Here is a 14,498-nt window from a genome sequence, read left to right on the forward strand (position 1 = left end):
GCCTTTTACTTGAGCACGTTTCGTTGGCTATCCGTGCATCCAGGACGGTCGCAGCGCTCCGGGAGCGGCGCGAAGGATCCCGCAGGAGGCGGCCTGGCGCCCCCTGCCGGGGCCCGCTGGGCACGGCACCGCCGCCCGCTCCGCGCCCTCGGGAGCGCCGGGGCACGGAGCAGCTCCGCCGTGCTGCGCGGATTGGGAGCGTTCTGCGGGTCAAAGATACAGCAAAGGAAGCTCTGGGCTTCCATAGGAATATTTTTGAATAGCTCAACGGTACCGTTTTAAGAGTTAGTGATGTTTTAAGTGTAATTCTCTATACCGACTGGTGGAGTTTAAGTCGACTCTGTCATAGTGTATTTTAGTTGCTACGTTCTCATCTCCTTACCAAAAAGGGTTCTAGCATAGGGACAAGAATGGAAGATGACCATTCAGGTACCATCACAGAAGATGACTCAGAAAGAAATTACCTTTTTTTCAGTGATCTTTTCTTACACAACCTTTTCCATGCCACTTCGTTTTCAGTGCTGTGAACAAGCAGTCTCAGAGGAACTTACTATGAACCTTCTTCTGGATGTAGTGAACACTTACATAATTGGAACCTATAAAATCCTTAGGGTCCACACAGTGCTGAATGAGGGTGGAGGTTTTTAATCCCCACAGCATATAATCACCTCTGAGAACCTAATCTGCTGTATCTGTAAAGAGATTCACTTGGTTGCTTTGATGTTAAAATTTGTAATACAGGTCACTTGGGTCAGATGACACTGAAATCCTTTTGTGAGGTGGAGGCATCATCCAATTGCATAAAATTTCATAACGAGAAGGTGTATTTATTTCTGAGAGTGCTTGAATGAGATCACAGTTGGTAAAAGTCTGAGGAACAAAAGATTTCATAAACTTTTTGTATTACTCCTATAAAAGAATGTTTGCAAATAGGTGTTAATTATCAAAATTGCTGTACACTTGCACTCCATTACTCAGTGCTCTGAAGATGTAAAAATAATCTGTACAAATAGCACAGTATTTGCAAATAAGAAAGCTTTAGTCTTTCCACTGGTTTGAAAGCGTGGGTGACATTAATTTTGGCTTTCAAAACCAAAAAAGCCAAGACTGCTGTTAAAATAAAAAAATACCTGAGAGAGCACACCCCAGAGGTATTTCCTGGCTGTTGTCTTGAAGGGATCTTGGCACAGATTAATACCATCCTGTTCCCATCAGGTGTGTCCTTTACAGAGAGAACAAACAAGCTTTAACTATAAAACTCCTATGAACAGCATTTTTTTATTAAGTTATTCAAGATAAAAGCCTGGATAGTTTCTCAGATTGGCATCTCTCAGACAAATTGGTCACATTGTGAGCAGTGGAACACCCAGGAGTATCACCGCAGCAGGGCTCACAGAACTAACACATCACCTAGCAAGAGCACATGGGACAGAAATGTGTCAATCCCTACCTTTCTTCCAGTTCCACAAATGCATCCCTGGGACGTTAGTTCACACCTGTCCATGGCATGGGATCACCACTCCCCCAGACAGCCAGAAATCTTGAGGGGGTACCAGCTTGTCTTCAATAGTCTACAGGTGCAGAACTCTGCATGGCTGTTGGTTCTGGCAGTGCCCCCAGAGGCTTTACTCCCTCAGACACATACCCAGCTGCTCTGAAGGCTGAGGTGGCAGCTCCCCTGTGCAGGACTTGTGCCATCTGGGTGAGCACCAACACAGCCCCAGCCCCTTGGCCCTCGCCTGGTGGGTCCAGTGGTGCCAATGTCGCGCCAGGGCAGAGGCTCCTCCTGCACAATCCACCCTCACACACAGAACAGAGAGCAGGTTCAAAGTGTATGCAACATTTTATTGAAAAAATACGAATGTTCTGTACATAAAGTACAACTTAATGGGCTTGATAAAATCTCCAGAGACTTATTGGTTAATATAGGTCTTCTTGTCTTCTTTTCCCTCTAAGGGCACAAAGCATACAATGAAGCAGCAGGTCCCCTGTACTTGGGCAAGTGCAATCCCATCGCTGTGCGTGCAGCATAGCACCTGGCTCTACACGGGACTCCAACATGCTCAATGTACTTTTGATGGATGGTCTGCAAGAAATTTAAAGCATGGAAGAACTGCACAGGACTGGTCCTTCAATCCACTGGTGATTCAGAATTTATTGTGAGATCTCTGTTCTCCTAAAGTCTGCATCTGCATATCCAATACTTCTGACAAATAAATACAAAAATAAATAGGGATCTGGCCTCACAGAACCTGAAGTCTCAGAAGCAACAAAACTTATAGCAAGCTACATACATAATTTCAACTATATCAACATAATTTATTTAAATCTCTATCAATAAATGTATTAAAAGTATAAATTCTTACCCAATACTGAGAGTTTAGTTCTGGAAATAAACCCAGAAAAGGAAAGCTTTTTCAGTCCTCTCACAATTTAGTGTGCTCTTAGAAAATGCTTTATAGCTGAACAGCAGAACCTAGCTGCTATATAATGCACTTCTATCCCCCCAAACCTAATATAAAAAGCTTTTTAGATCTTTTTACAGTAACTGGCTTTCATGTCCTAACTTTACATACAGTTACTAAAAATACTGCACATAGCAGTGCTGACTAAAGATAGGTTTAGTGTTAAAACTACATGCACAAATGCTGGGGTACCAAAGCAGAAACTGAATAATGTGGCAGCTTCACAATTAATTTACGTTGCTAATTGGATGGTGTAACAAATACTGCAATCCCAAAAGATATGTATGTTGCGAATGGAAAAACAATGAACAGGACTGGATGAGGAGAAAGTTAGGCAAAAAACCTTTTTTTCTTCTCTGTTTAAAACTGGAATGTCCGTTATGGCCAAGAAGGTAAATGTAGAGCAGGGTTAGGAGCTTCTAAATCAGGAGTAAATGGTGATGACTTCTCGGCCGCCGCCTCTAACAAGTAATACCCTCTCCAGACCCTCAGTCAAGACTTCGAGAAACTCCATGTCTGTTTCAGTAAAGTCAAGGACAAAAAGCATCAAAACCAAAATACAAAGGGATTAGAGCAGGGCCAGCTCACAGCCCTCAGCTGTGGTCTCACTTAGGGGCATAGTGCAAGTATCCCTCTAAGTATCAAAGTACTGTGAGCTTGTGGCACTTTTTCCTTTAAGCAATTACTACCTTACAGCCACAAGCCAATACCCTCTACCCAGGGGACGCTTTGTCACATGTTACAGCTCAACAGCACTGGTGGCAAAATGAATTTAAGAGAACAGATTAAAGGAAAACCTTCTGTGTGGCCCGGGCCTTGGCTGAAAGGATACAGTTTTCATCTCCATCAGTATTCTTTGGAGGACCAGGCATGTTGAGGAGCACAAGTCTGGCATCATGGGATCTATTTACAATGACTTCATTTAGCTTCACTGCTGTGTGCATCCTTCGGACATTAGACTGGTTCCTGTAGAAGAAGCACATTCACACTTACTGTTAGAAACATGCCTCTGAACACTGAATTATTAAAAAGGTCCTTAAAAGCATACTCTAATCTCCTAAATACCCTGTTAAATGTCAACTCAACACAGTAATTTTTTTCAAACTTTGTGATGAAGATACAAAAGAGATTTCCCAGACTTACTCAGGTACAGCTAGTCCATTGGTTTTAAGATCTCTGGAGTCTTCAGTTTAGAAAGTTACACTGCTCTTCAAAAAGCATATTTGATAAAGATGATTTAGTGTTGCATAAGAAATTGAAACACAGAGGGGATGTGCTCTTTGACCGAGCACACTCATGACTGCAGGGCGTTCCCTCAGGGCAGCCCTGCCCAGACCCCTCATGCCCATGGCAGCACAGGCCATGCAACTCTCCAAACTCAGAACCACAAAACTCTCTCTCAAAGACATGGGAACCAAGCAGGAGACTGGCACCATCATGCTCAGCCCACACTTCCCAGGAGTGCACTTCCCCCTTGGTGTTGAACAGCAGTTGGCATCTCCAGAGAAAGCCTGGTTTGCTACAGATGGCAATCACATGATTCCTGGAAGTACAGGAAGGCAGCCTAACAGGCTGAATGTATGGGGCTTTTCTGGAGTGTAATAAGGATGTTAACCTCTCCTTCAGGACACTAATCAACCTCTCTGCCTGGCTATTTACAAGAAACACTTTTACCCAGGTGTCTTTAAAATCTCAATCACACTTCCAAACTTAAGTAGCCACTTAGTTCAAAAGTTAGGGGAGAAAAGGGAATAGGTGCAGCATAATCTCGTAAGCCTCCGCTCCATAAGAATCCAGGCTAACAGAGGTAAAAGCATTAATTATTTGGAATATATTAAGAAAAAATAACATCAATTCATGCAGGAAGAAAACTCAAAAGTAACCTTTAGGGATTTCAAGCCAGGGAATGTTTCCTTCTTACAGGAAATCCACCACTATTTTGGTAACAGAGAAGGAAATAAAATACAGACATAAACTTATCAAAAGAAGAATATATTTACACTTTTGAGGCCTTTCCACTTGGGTTTTTGTCTTCATTTTAATATATTAATATAAGTGTTAGTAGAAAAAAATGAAGTATGAATCTGTGGTTTCATTGATTCAGCTTTGCATGAATATGAGTGAAACTCTTCAGTAACCTTGCTGCTCTTCTGAATATTCAGATTTGCAAAGAAATAATTTATATACACAGAAAAAAGAAGATGCAGTGGGAAAAATAATGTTTATTATGCTAACAGAATAATTTACCCACTGTGAACTACCTCTCTGTTACTTCATATTCTTACATAATTTGGAGCAAGGACACCCTCTGTCTTCACCACATGAGCTTCAGAAAGCCAGGGACAACACTGAGGCCAGATTATGTTTACAGGAAGTGAGGAAAAAACCAGCAGCAGGAAGATAACAGTTGTTAGCTATGTATAGTTTTGGAAAGGGTATTAAAAACTCAAGGTTTGGTTTTCTCTAAAGTGATATTTAAAATTGGCATCTCCCCAGTGATTTGAAGGTGTAGGTTACAAGAAAGGGCTTGTTTAGTGCCCAGAACCTGCCAGAAATAACATCCAGCAGTGTTGTGAAATGAGAGCTTCTCTAAATGAGTAATGTTTCCCCCTGCTTGTGTCATACTCTGCTTAAGAAAATAGGTTCAGACTGGAATTGTTTTCTATGCTTAGTTCTCGTCAGGACAACTCTTGTAGTTTGTTACATCCTATTTATAATGATACTTAGCTTAAGTAGCTAATCCTGCTCCCTTTAAAACATTGCTAAGAGTGCTCAACTCTAGTGCCTTTCCTTCTATCAGTACACATAGTTTTCCTGCTTTTAGTTGAGAAAATTAAGTCTTTGCTCTCAACCATCTTAATGTACTTCTAATTTAAATAACAAACTTACAAGATCTCCCACCCTCTGAAAGCATGGAAGAGGAAAAAGTACAGGTAGTTAACACCAAATTCAACAGAATTTCTACAGTATGATTCAGCCTAAAAAAGATTTGAATTCTGATTTACCAGGAAGAAAAATCTGGAACTTGGCCAAGTATGCAAAACTGACTGACTGAGCTCTTCATGTGAGATGGAGGACATCAAAGAAGTCACAGGAGATTCACACAGTTTTACACAAAGCCAAAATAGACCTTTACTTCTCACTCTTCAGGGGGCACACACGTGGTAGTACTACAGCTGTTGTTACGTCAGAGCTCCTGCAGCAGCAAGTCTGTCTCAGAGAGTTTATCACACACAGATGCTATTCCAAGTCATTCACCACCATCTCCACAGCTTCTTCCTTTATGTGTTAAACATCCACACTACACACTAGATAGTGAAATTATCATATTTTTTAAGAAGTTCTGATTAGATCAGTGAAATTATCAGTGTGTTCTATTGAGGCGTTTGGAAGACAGGACGGAAGTTGTTACAGGATTTTAACAGCTCCAATTTAGAATTTGACTATACCAAGTGAAATATTGAGGGAAGTGTGCACATTTGATTGGTTAGAGATTTCTGGGAAGGCTAACTGCTGTCTTTTCATTGCCAGGTCTCAGTGTTTATAGCACAAGTCCAAACCAAGGATTAGGAAACAGAAGATAACAAAAGCACAGCACACGTAGACTTTCAGGAGATGCAAAGTGTAGACTTAGACAAGACTCACGGCTTAATGCTGATGAGATCTCTAAAGCTTCCCACAGCACTGCCTCGGTTCCGCTTCTCAGCTTCACATTTCTCTTTTGTCCAGGTCATCTGGATATTCTCAGGAACAGGGTCTCCCTCATCTTCTTCATCTGAGTAGAGGCTCTCCAGACGTGCTATTGAATGTCTGTCCTTTACAAGCTGAGCCTGGAGGGGACGTGAGTGACAAGGTGAATTCAGAGACTCTTTTATGCTCTCTGGTTCTCTTTAAGCAATTATAGACTTTTTGTTCCATTGTATCTTTTATTTTGCTCAGTCAGTTAAGCCTCCAGGAGAGCTCTGATACCAGGCATTTGCTCTAGCTGAAAGTCTTACATACCAAACTGACTTTCAACAGTTTTGATGAGTGTAAGCCAAGCAGAATTTGGACTGACAAAGGCCTGTATCTATACAAGAAAAAAAAGTCAGTCTCATTCACATCATGATATGGTCAGAAACAACAGACAAGACTGACCCAAAATCGACAACTAAAAAAAAAAACCTTGACAAACACATGCAGAAAAGATGGATCATCTTCCATAGCTACGTGTCATAGACATTTTTCATAGCCATGTGTCCTTTAAGTCCAAACTGGAATGACATCTTCAGTAGGAGAACAGGATATGTTATAAATTGAGACAAATACCGGATATCCCAGATAAAGAAAAAATAAGAACTACATGTAATTTTGGGAAACAAAAAAAGCTACACTACAAGTATTTCCTTACATCTTTAGAACACAGGAGTTAAATTTAAGCAGCAGCTACATAACACACTGCTAGGAAGGCACATTGTGTCATTCCCCTCAGCAGCCCATAGAGAACAACCAAAATTACGTACCTCCCTTTCCCTCTCAGTTTTTGTCAGCCTCATTTGCCTCAGCATCTGAGATCTCTGCTCCATCATAAGAGTTCTCTCATAAGTATATGCTGAGATATCACTATTGTGCTGCAGAAATAAGGACAAATATTGTGCTTGTAATCAAGTCATAACCAAACACCACCACGTGCATAATAAAGTGAAAAATGGGCTCAATTCCCTTACCATTTCTACAACTTCTACCTCTGCCTCTATTCGGAGTTGATAGAGGAAAGTAGCCAAATCCTTCTTCATCTGGATGCTGTTATCATCCATCTGAGCTACAGTAAAAATTCTCATTTTGCATTTTCTCCAAACCTGGTGAGGGAACACAAACTCTCAGCTATTTGAACCAATAATACTTTGCTCTACAAAACAGAAACCTAGCAACATGTCCACTCTCATTTATTAATACAGGCTCTACAATTGGACCTTATTTCCTTAAACTAAAGCATGCAGAAGTAGGTGGGGGACATTCTCTGTGTAGCTGCTTACTTTGTGCTGTTTGAGAAGAAAAGGAAGCAACATCAACATGCCTCCATCATGCACAATCCACCACACATCAATGTTGCCTTCGTTGTAACGCTCATGGTTGCTGGGGTAGAAAGACACATTTTTGGGAACTAGCAGAGCCAGATGAGCTGCTGTTGTGCAGCGAACAGTACCTGCCCAGGAGGGGAAGAACACAGTTACTTCCAATCCTGCAAGAATCATCTATGGTTAGAAAAATGCTGCTCACTGAGAAAATGTCAGCAAACCATAAAAGTCATCACTTAAATAAAGAAAAGTATGTACAGCAAGGCTTGCATAGACAGATCAGTCCAAACGACAAAGCCATGATAAAGCAGACTCACAGGAACACAAGCCCTATTTCACACTCAAAAGAAAAGCAACAACCTTCAAAGTTAAGTATGAGGAGACAGCATCTGCTCTGTTCTAATTTGATTAAGCAACTGGAACACAGTAGAAGAAGAGATAGAGGCAAGGAGAGTGTTATCCACTAGTGAAGGATAGGTTAGAGCCAGTGACAAAACAGAGATTATCTAGGAAACGAATTATAGTTTGCCATAAAACCAGCATTTTTTAACCATTTGTAGTTAGACATATGAGTTTTAGCTGCTAGATTAATCTTTGAAGATCTTTCTTAGGTCTTTTACCTACAGGAAGTGGTATTTCAAACAGAGCAGTTTTGTGAGAAAATACCTACTTCTCCATCAATACTAGAAAAAAAAAAGACAAACTCAAAACCAATCTTACAAGGATTCTGTTAAAATCCTCTGTGTGTACCATGTGTGTAATAAACATCTCTGTTCACACTGTCTGATCACAAAGAATCATTAAAGCTCACCTATAAATGTCTTCCAAGACCTTGGATCTTCACTCTGTCTCCACCCATAGGGCCACCCCAAAACCACAGTGTTGTGCTTCATGCCACCAAGTCCACAGGACTGGATCAAGTGAGCAATTCCTTCTCGAACTTTATTGGCTACAACTACTTGACAAAATCCTTTAACCTTCTCAATTTCCATCATATTCTTAATAGTCTGCAAGACAGACAAGGAAAAAAATCTCAGTTTTCCTTTCCAAAAGGAACTCCTAATATTTCTCTGTCATGAGATTACAATGTAAATTCCTGGTTCACATGTCCATAGGTAAAGCACATTACAATGCAAAGTTCTGCTCATCAGATTTCCTTAACAAAACAAAACAGAAAACACCCATTTGTTTAAAACACAATTGCCTTCCAAACATAATCATTTCTAACAGATTAAAGTAAGGGGTTTTTTTCGTTTGTGCTATCATCTCTTATTCATAGTAGTATATAGTGATATCTGGATTACTATTTCACTTTCCATTTTCTAATCCTATAACACTCACCTTTTTAAACCCAAGGCCAATTGACTTCATTTGGATTTCCAGTTTTAGATTTCCATGTTACATGCTGTGTTATATTAAATTTACAAATATAAGCACCAAATCCCACATACCTATCAAGTATACCTCTTATTTGTTTAAAAACTAAATAAACTTGATCAACACATAGCCCATGAATTAGTTTTCCTTTTGTAACAACTTTCCTACAGAAAAAGCCTCTGTGGAAGAAAACAAATATGCTGATGCTATACATATGTAAACACGGCTATGATGTCATGTTTACACAATGAGGAAGATTAAGTAATTTATTGAAAAATTTTCAGGACCATCCTTCAATGCTTTTTGTAATAAATTTATCAACACACTGAAAAAAACCACATTTGCTAAGTTTGACAGTTACTGAAATGCTACTTGGAATGTTCAGAAAACTAAATAGCCCTCTTCCCTCCAATAAGCAGCATACAGAAACTTCCATAGTAATTATTTCCCATAAATGAAGACAGTTTTCTGCAGTAAGGCTGTTTACAAACATTGTGAGCATTGATCTTGCATTCCCAAAGGCACAACTGGCAGCTGAAACAAGTATGCAAGTCCTTTACTGAACAGCTGTAGCACTGCTCAACTTGTCCTGTGTTTCACACAAGCCTTAATTAAGATGCTTTTTCCCATGTATGATTAGGAAACAAAATTTCACATTACCTGCCCACCCACCCCTTTCTACTTCAGGACTTAGGACACTGACCTGCTCAGCAGCCTGGGCTTCTCCGTAAGTTTCCAAGAAATTCCCTTGGATGACTGATCCTATGATAGTCAAACCTTTACCAGCTTTCAGCTGGGATGCAAATGTTAACAGTCTGGGGTATTTTACATGCAAATCTTCATCAAGTTTCAGAAGCACCAGCAACTGAGGCCTGGAGAAAATAAAAAAGACAATGTATCTTTTAACTAAGGCTTTAACAATAACACATGTAAAAAACTGCCTCTCATCACTTATATTGTGCTTGAATACTAACTTGGAAACGTTCTTTTTGTATCTGACACATTTGAGAGGTTTTACTTAATGTTTTGTTTCTCTTGGTTAAACACAGATATGAAACTGTGGGAACTCTGCTGCTGCATTGTGCTGACAGTAATAAAACCTGCTGATATACTCAGTTTAAGAGGCTTGTATTAGTGCTTTATTTACAGGCGTGTTTTTCAAGGCTCTTTTAAGCACTTTTGGAGCATACATAGTGTTCATACTGTAAGACTGTTCTCCCAGATCTGTCTGGATACCTGTGCCAAGAAAATACCTGTATTCTGTATCCAGAAACCTGGCACATGGAAAACATGAAAATATTTTCATCTAAACACAGATCCCACCTGCCTTCTGTTCTTTAAGGTATTGCTACACAATCAATCGAATCCTCTTCCGTCTGGCTGAGCAAGTATAAAAACATCTATAAAACTCTGTCTTTGGTAGATTCCAAGTCCTCTTGTTCAGAGCCCAAGGGCTGTGCCATGCCCAACCAAGAGGAGGGTTCTTGCCCACTTAATCTGTTCTCAACACCAAGAAGGGATGACATCAGAAGGAACAATGCTAGCCACTGTTCGTTTCCTGGCCTCTATTCCTCTGTACTCACAGACTTCCAGTTTCCCCAGGTTCCAATTCTGAATTCACCAATTTGGAGTCCAGTTAAAGATCCAAGGGGCACTAAAGGTCTTTCCATATAGGGTCCATACAGCAGGGCTTGGTAGTGACAGGACAGCCTACTGCAAACTCAACACTTCTTTTTTAAGTATTCTGGGCATATAAATTCATTCACACAGACCAAAAGCATCTTGTTTGGAGTCCAGTTAAATTCCTTTAGTGTAAGCAGATAACCATGAAAGTAATTTCATTAGTCCAAGATGAGTACCTCCAGTTCTTTGTGTGTGGAGGGCCCTCCTCCAGTCTGAGTAAGGCGTATCTCGCTGCGCTGAGTGACAGGCCCCGGATGCCATCACCCCACTCCTTCTCTGCACTGTGAAGAACAAACAGTTCAGCCAACATAGGGCTCCATGAGCACTTAATTTTACATTTACAGTCAGGCTGTAGAGATTTGAGCACCTTGCAATGAGTTTAATAATGTGACACATAGCATGTATTGCATCTACATTTATAACTTGTACATGAATGTCTGTGTCACAGATCACATGAGAAAAATGCAAATGTTTCAGTAAAACATGTGATGACATCACCATTCCAGGCTTAATTTGTAATCAACACTACAGAGAAGGCTTCCCAAGCATATACAAACATCTGGCATTTCAACACCCAATTTAGTTATTAGGCCAAATTAAGTTATAAAGCTACACTATAGCCTGACTCCCATCCAGTGTTAATCTTCAGCAACCCAATCAGCAGATTCAACTTTTCAAGGACTGTTCTAGACAGACCTTTGCACCAGAAAAATTGGAATATAATGGTTGGCATCAGCTGTTCTGAAGTAATCATGTGCAGTATACAGCAGATAAGATCCCAACCAATTTTCTACTTCCTGTGATTTGTTTCACCTAACAGCTTTAGAAGCTTAACAAGAAAGTACTTTGGGGCTTTTGTTTAGCAATGACACAGTAAAATAATGAGAACAAAAATGATCTAACAAGAAAAGCCCTTCAAGTCATCTCTGGACAGTTTCTTTTCCAAATGTGAACACTCAATATAATTCATTAAAAATAGATCCAGCCTCCTTCTTACCCTTTCTTATCCAGTTAATACTTACCCTTGGTATTCGATGTACTTGTAAATCATGCCAGCAATAAGCATAGCTACCAAAGCATAATACCAAGATGAAATGAACATCAGTGCCAGGCAAATACTCATGCCTAAAAACGAAAGGGCCCTAAAACAAAAAGCAAAGATATTAGTAAGTAGTGGGGCAGAAAAGCTTAAAAACAAGCCAGTTACACTCCTGCTCTTTTTTCTTTAAGCTGTCTATTCTGAACTGGCAGTGAAAGTAAAGCCTCCAATGGATCTCCCCAGTTCCATCAGTTTTAGTATCCTGTTGTTAAAATGAAACTCTCATGCCATGACATATCTGAGTCTGGCTCTTGTGTACAGCTGATAACCAGAGAAATAAAAGATGCCCCCTGCCCTCAAGGAGAAGGTTCTCAAGTGCAGATTGCAGGCTCAGTGAGGTGCCAGCCTTTCACTCACCAGTGGTAGTATTTAAAGCGAGGCCGCCAGTTCGGAGTTCGCAGAAGTGTCTGGACTGCACATGCAAGGTTAACAAAGAGGTAACACATCAAGAAAAACCTGCAAAACAAAAGTGCAAAACCTTTCAGCATGCACATTTATAGATCCTGGCATATATTATTATTACATGACTGATTTCAAGTCAAAATTCCATTGCCCTGTCACATGTGCCTATCCCTCTGATTTTTATTAGCCTGAACTATCAGCATCAAGTAGTTAGAACAATTTTTTAATTGGAGCAAGTCAGATCTGTTCACAACATAATGCCGTCTTTGTTCTGTGATTAAAATGTTTTTCCAAAAAAAATAAAAAGATAATAAAAACGTGCCTATTAGCAGAATACTCCAGAGCAGAAACAAACAGATTTATATGTAGAGCCTGAAGTCAGAGGATTCATAGAAATTACAGAAGTGGAACTCAGGCTCCAGGAATTTGCTTTACTGGTTTAAGATATGGTTCCAAAAGACAATCAAACTAGCAAAACTCAAGAGTATTTCTATTCCACCCCCCAAGACAGCAACCAGCCTGTTTCTTACATTGAGAGAATTGGAGCCACCATGTCAAGTGAAGCAATAAGGATTCCCAGCTCAGCAATTAATGCTGTTAACAGAAGAGCCCACGTCGGTTCACCATTCGCTTTTCCATGACCAAAGATCTGAAGAAACAGAGACATTAAGGATATCTTCCAGGTATTCAATAAGGTTGAAATGGGAAAAAAGCAAATTACATTTTTTAAAGTCAATAGTAATTCTCCTACATACTTCTCCTTCTCTAGAGGAAGGAGTCAAATTATTCTAATGGCTTTCTGTGCTTCACAGAATTAGATGTTCAACTTCTTGATAAAATTACCACATAAGTCTAGTTAAAAATCCTTGAAAGTATTCCTTGTTTTCAACAAAAGAAAAAAAAAAATCAAAATAAAAAATATTGCCCTTCACTTCAGTGCTGGGCAAACTGGGGAGAATAAATCTGATTTCCGAGAGCACGAAGTCAGCTGGCTAGGCAGTATGAGCAGAAAGCCTTTTAAGGCGTACGAACCCAGAGGAAAGGGATGATGTTGTCCTTGGCTATGGCCTGCAGCAGCCGGGGGGCCCCGGTGAGGCTCTGCAAACCCGCCCCACAGGTGGAGAAGAAGGACCCTATGACGATGACCCACGGCGAGGGCCACGACAGGGTGCCCACCACCAAGTTCTTGTTCACCGCGTCGCCGTACCTGCAGGCAGGAGCACACCCAGGCATTCATATTCTAAGGACTATTTTGAGACTCATGTTTGGGGTTTTTGGGTGAGTTTTAACATGTCATTTATACACTGTTATTAGTAATACCATATTTTTCATATACTACACTATATTATTAATAATACTATATTATGTTCTTAACTAGGAGACACAGGAAGTAGCAAACAATCTGAGTTACTTCTGATATACAGATAGAAAGTGTCTGTAGCTTGATTTCAACAATTCAAAAACTTTCTTTCATTATATGTATTTTAAAATTCTTGTATTACTATCACAGCATTATTTCTCACTATCAGCAAAAAAATGCAAGAATTAAGACATGGGATGGAAAATCTGAAGGTGCCATGCCAGAAAATATCAGATTAAATACAAGAAGTTTCCAAAAACAGTGTTTACAATTTACATGCAAATATGGTTTAAAACGCACCCAGAGGTAAAAATTAAAAACCAACCAACCAACTAAAAAACCCACACAAAAAACAAACCAAAACAACAAAAAAACCCACCCCAAAACAAAACAAAAAAACCAACAAGGGGAGGAGTGGGGCATGCAGACAAGATGGGCAAGAACACACTACACTACAAAAAAAAAAAAAGAAAAACAAAGGAGAGCATTAAAGCAGTAAAACTTACTTATCTCTCAGGACAACACCTTCTATGCAGGCTCCAAATAATAACACACAACTGAAGTCTGAAGGACGGAGCGTGCTAAGGAAGCAGAATTTATTTAGGCAGATGAAAGTATTGTGTAAAGGACAGTATGTGCCTCCATCCCGTGGCATTTGCACTCCAGCATCTCCACAAGTATGTGGTAAAGCTGGAAAGTAGATTAATGTCTCATGCTCACATATACCTTCTAATGTTACAGAGAAAAAGTTCTTCTAAGTTTCAGTTTTTAGAAAAGACAGGTTTAAATGTTATGATAAAGGAGACAAAATCAAATGAAGCATTTTTACACTAAAATGTCAATCTTCTGCTAGTACAGAAGCTATATTAAAAATCTTTCTTTTCTCTCTCCTTCTCCTGTGTCTGAAGATATTTTGAACATATGGCAAACCATTACTTTGCACATTCCTTTTTTTGTAGTCTCAGCTGGCATTTACATCACCAGTAAGTCTTTGACTATCAGGTTTGTTATTAAAATGTACTGCCTTCTGCATTGGGGAGTACAAGACACCTCAG

At 39.9% G+C, this 14,498-nt stretch overlaps 1 protein-coding gene across 2 annotated transcripts in view; it reads right to left on the reverse strand.

Moving 5' to 3' along the window:
• Window positions 1–1,824: 1,824 nt before the first annotated feature.
• Window positions 1,825–14,498, reverse strand: part of SLC12A4 (solute carrier family 12 member 4) — a gene marked incomplete at its 5' end in the record, with an annotated part of 46,632 nt that continues 33,958 nt past the window's right edge. For both annotated transcript variants that reach the window (XM_082289886.1, XM_082289887.1), the window contains 14 exons: window positions 1,825–2,981; window positions 3,298–3,431; window positions 6,111–6,295; window positions 6,968–7,075; window positions 7,172–7,303; window positions 7,481–7,650; window positions 8,334–8,529; window positions 9,603–9,771; window positions 10,759–10,863; window positions 11,605–11,724; window positions 12,039–12,137; window positions 12,614–12,732; window positions 13,116–13,290; window positions 13,950–14,007. In XM_082289886.1, the coding sequence (XP_082146012.1) occupies window positions 2,890–2,981; window positions 3,298–3,431; window positions 6,111–6,295; window positions 6,968–7,075; window positions 7,172–7,303; window positions 7,481–7,650; window positions 8,334–8,529; window positions 9,603–9,771; window positions 10,759–10,863; window positions 11,605–11,724; window positions 12,039–12,137; window positions 12,614–12,732; window positions 13,116–13,290; window positions 13,950–14,007 (1,862 nt within the window). In that variant the 3' untranslated portion in view covers window positions 1,825–2,889. The remainder of the gene's footprint in view (window positions 2,982–3,297; window positions 3,432–6,110; window positions 6,296–6,967; window positions 7,076–7,171; window positions 7,304–7,480; window positions 7,651–8,333; window positions 8,530–9,602; window positions 9,772–10,758; window positions 10,864–11,604; window positions 11,725–12,038; window positions 12,138–12,613; window positions 12,733–13,115; window positions 13,291–13,949; window positions 14,008–14,498) is intronic.

This window comes from Coloeus monedula, assembly GCF_965178545.1.
Source record: "Coloeus monedula genome assembly, chromosome: 13".
In the NCBI taxonomy this organism is placed as follows: domain Eukaryota; kingdom Metazoa; phylum Chordata; class Aves; order Passeriformes; family Corvidae; genus Coloeus; species Coloeus monedula.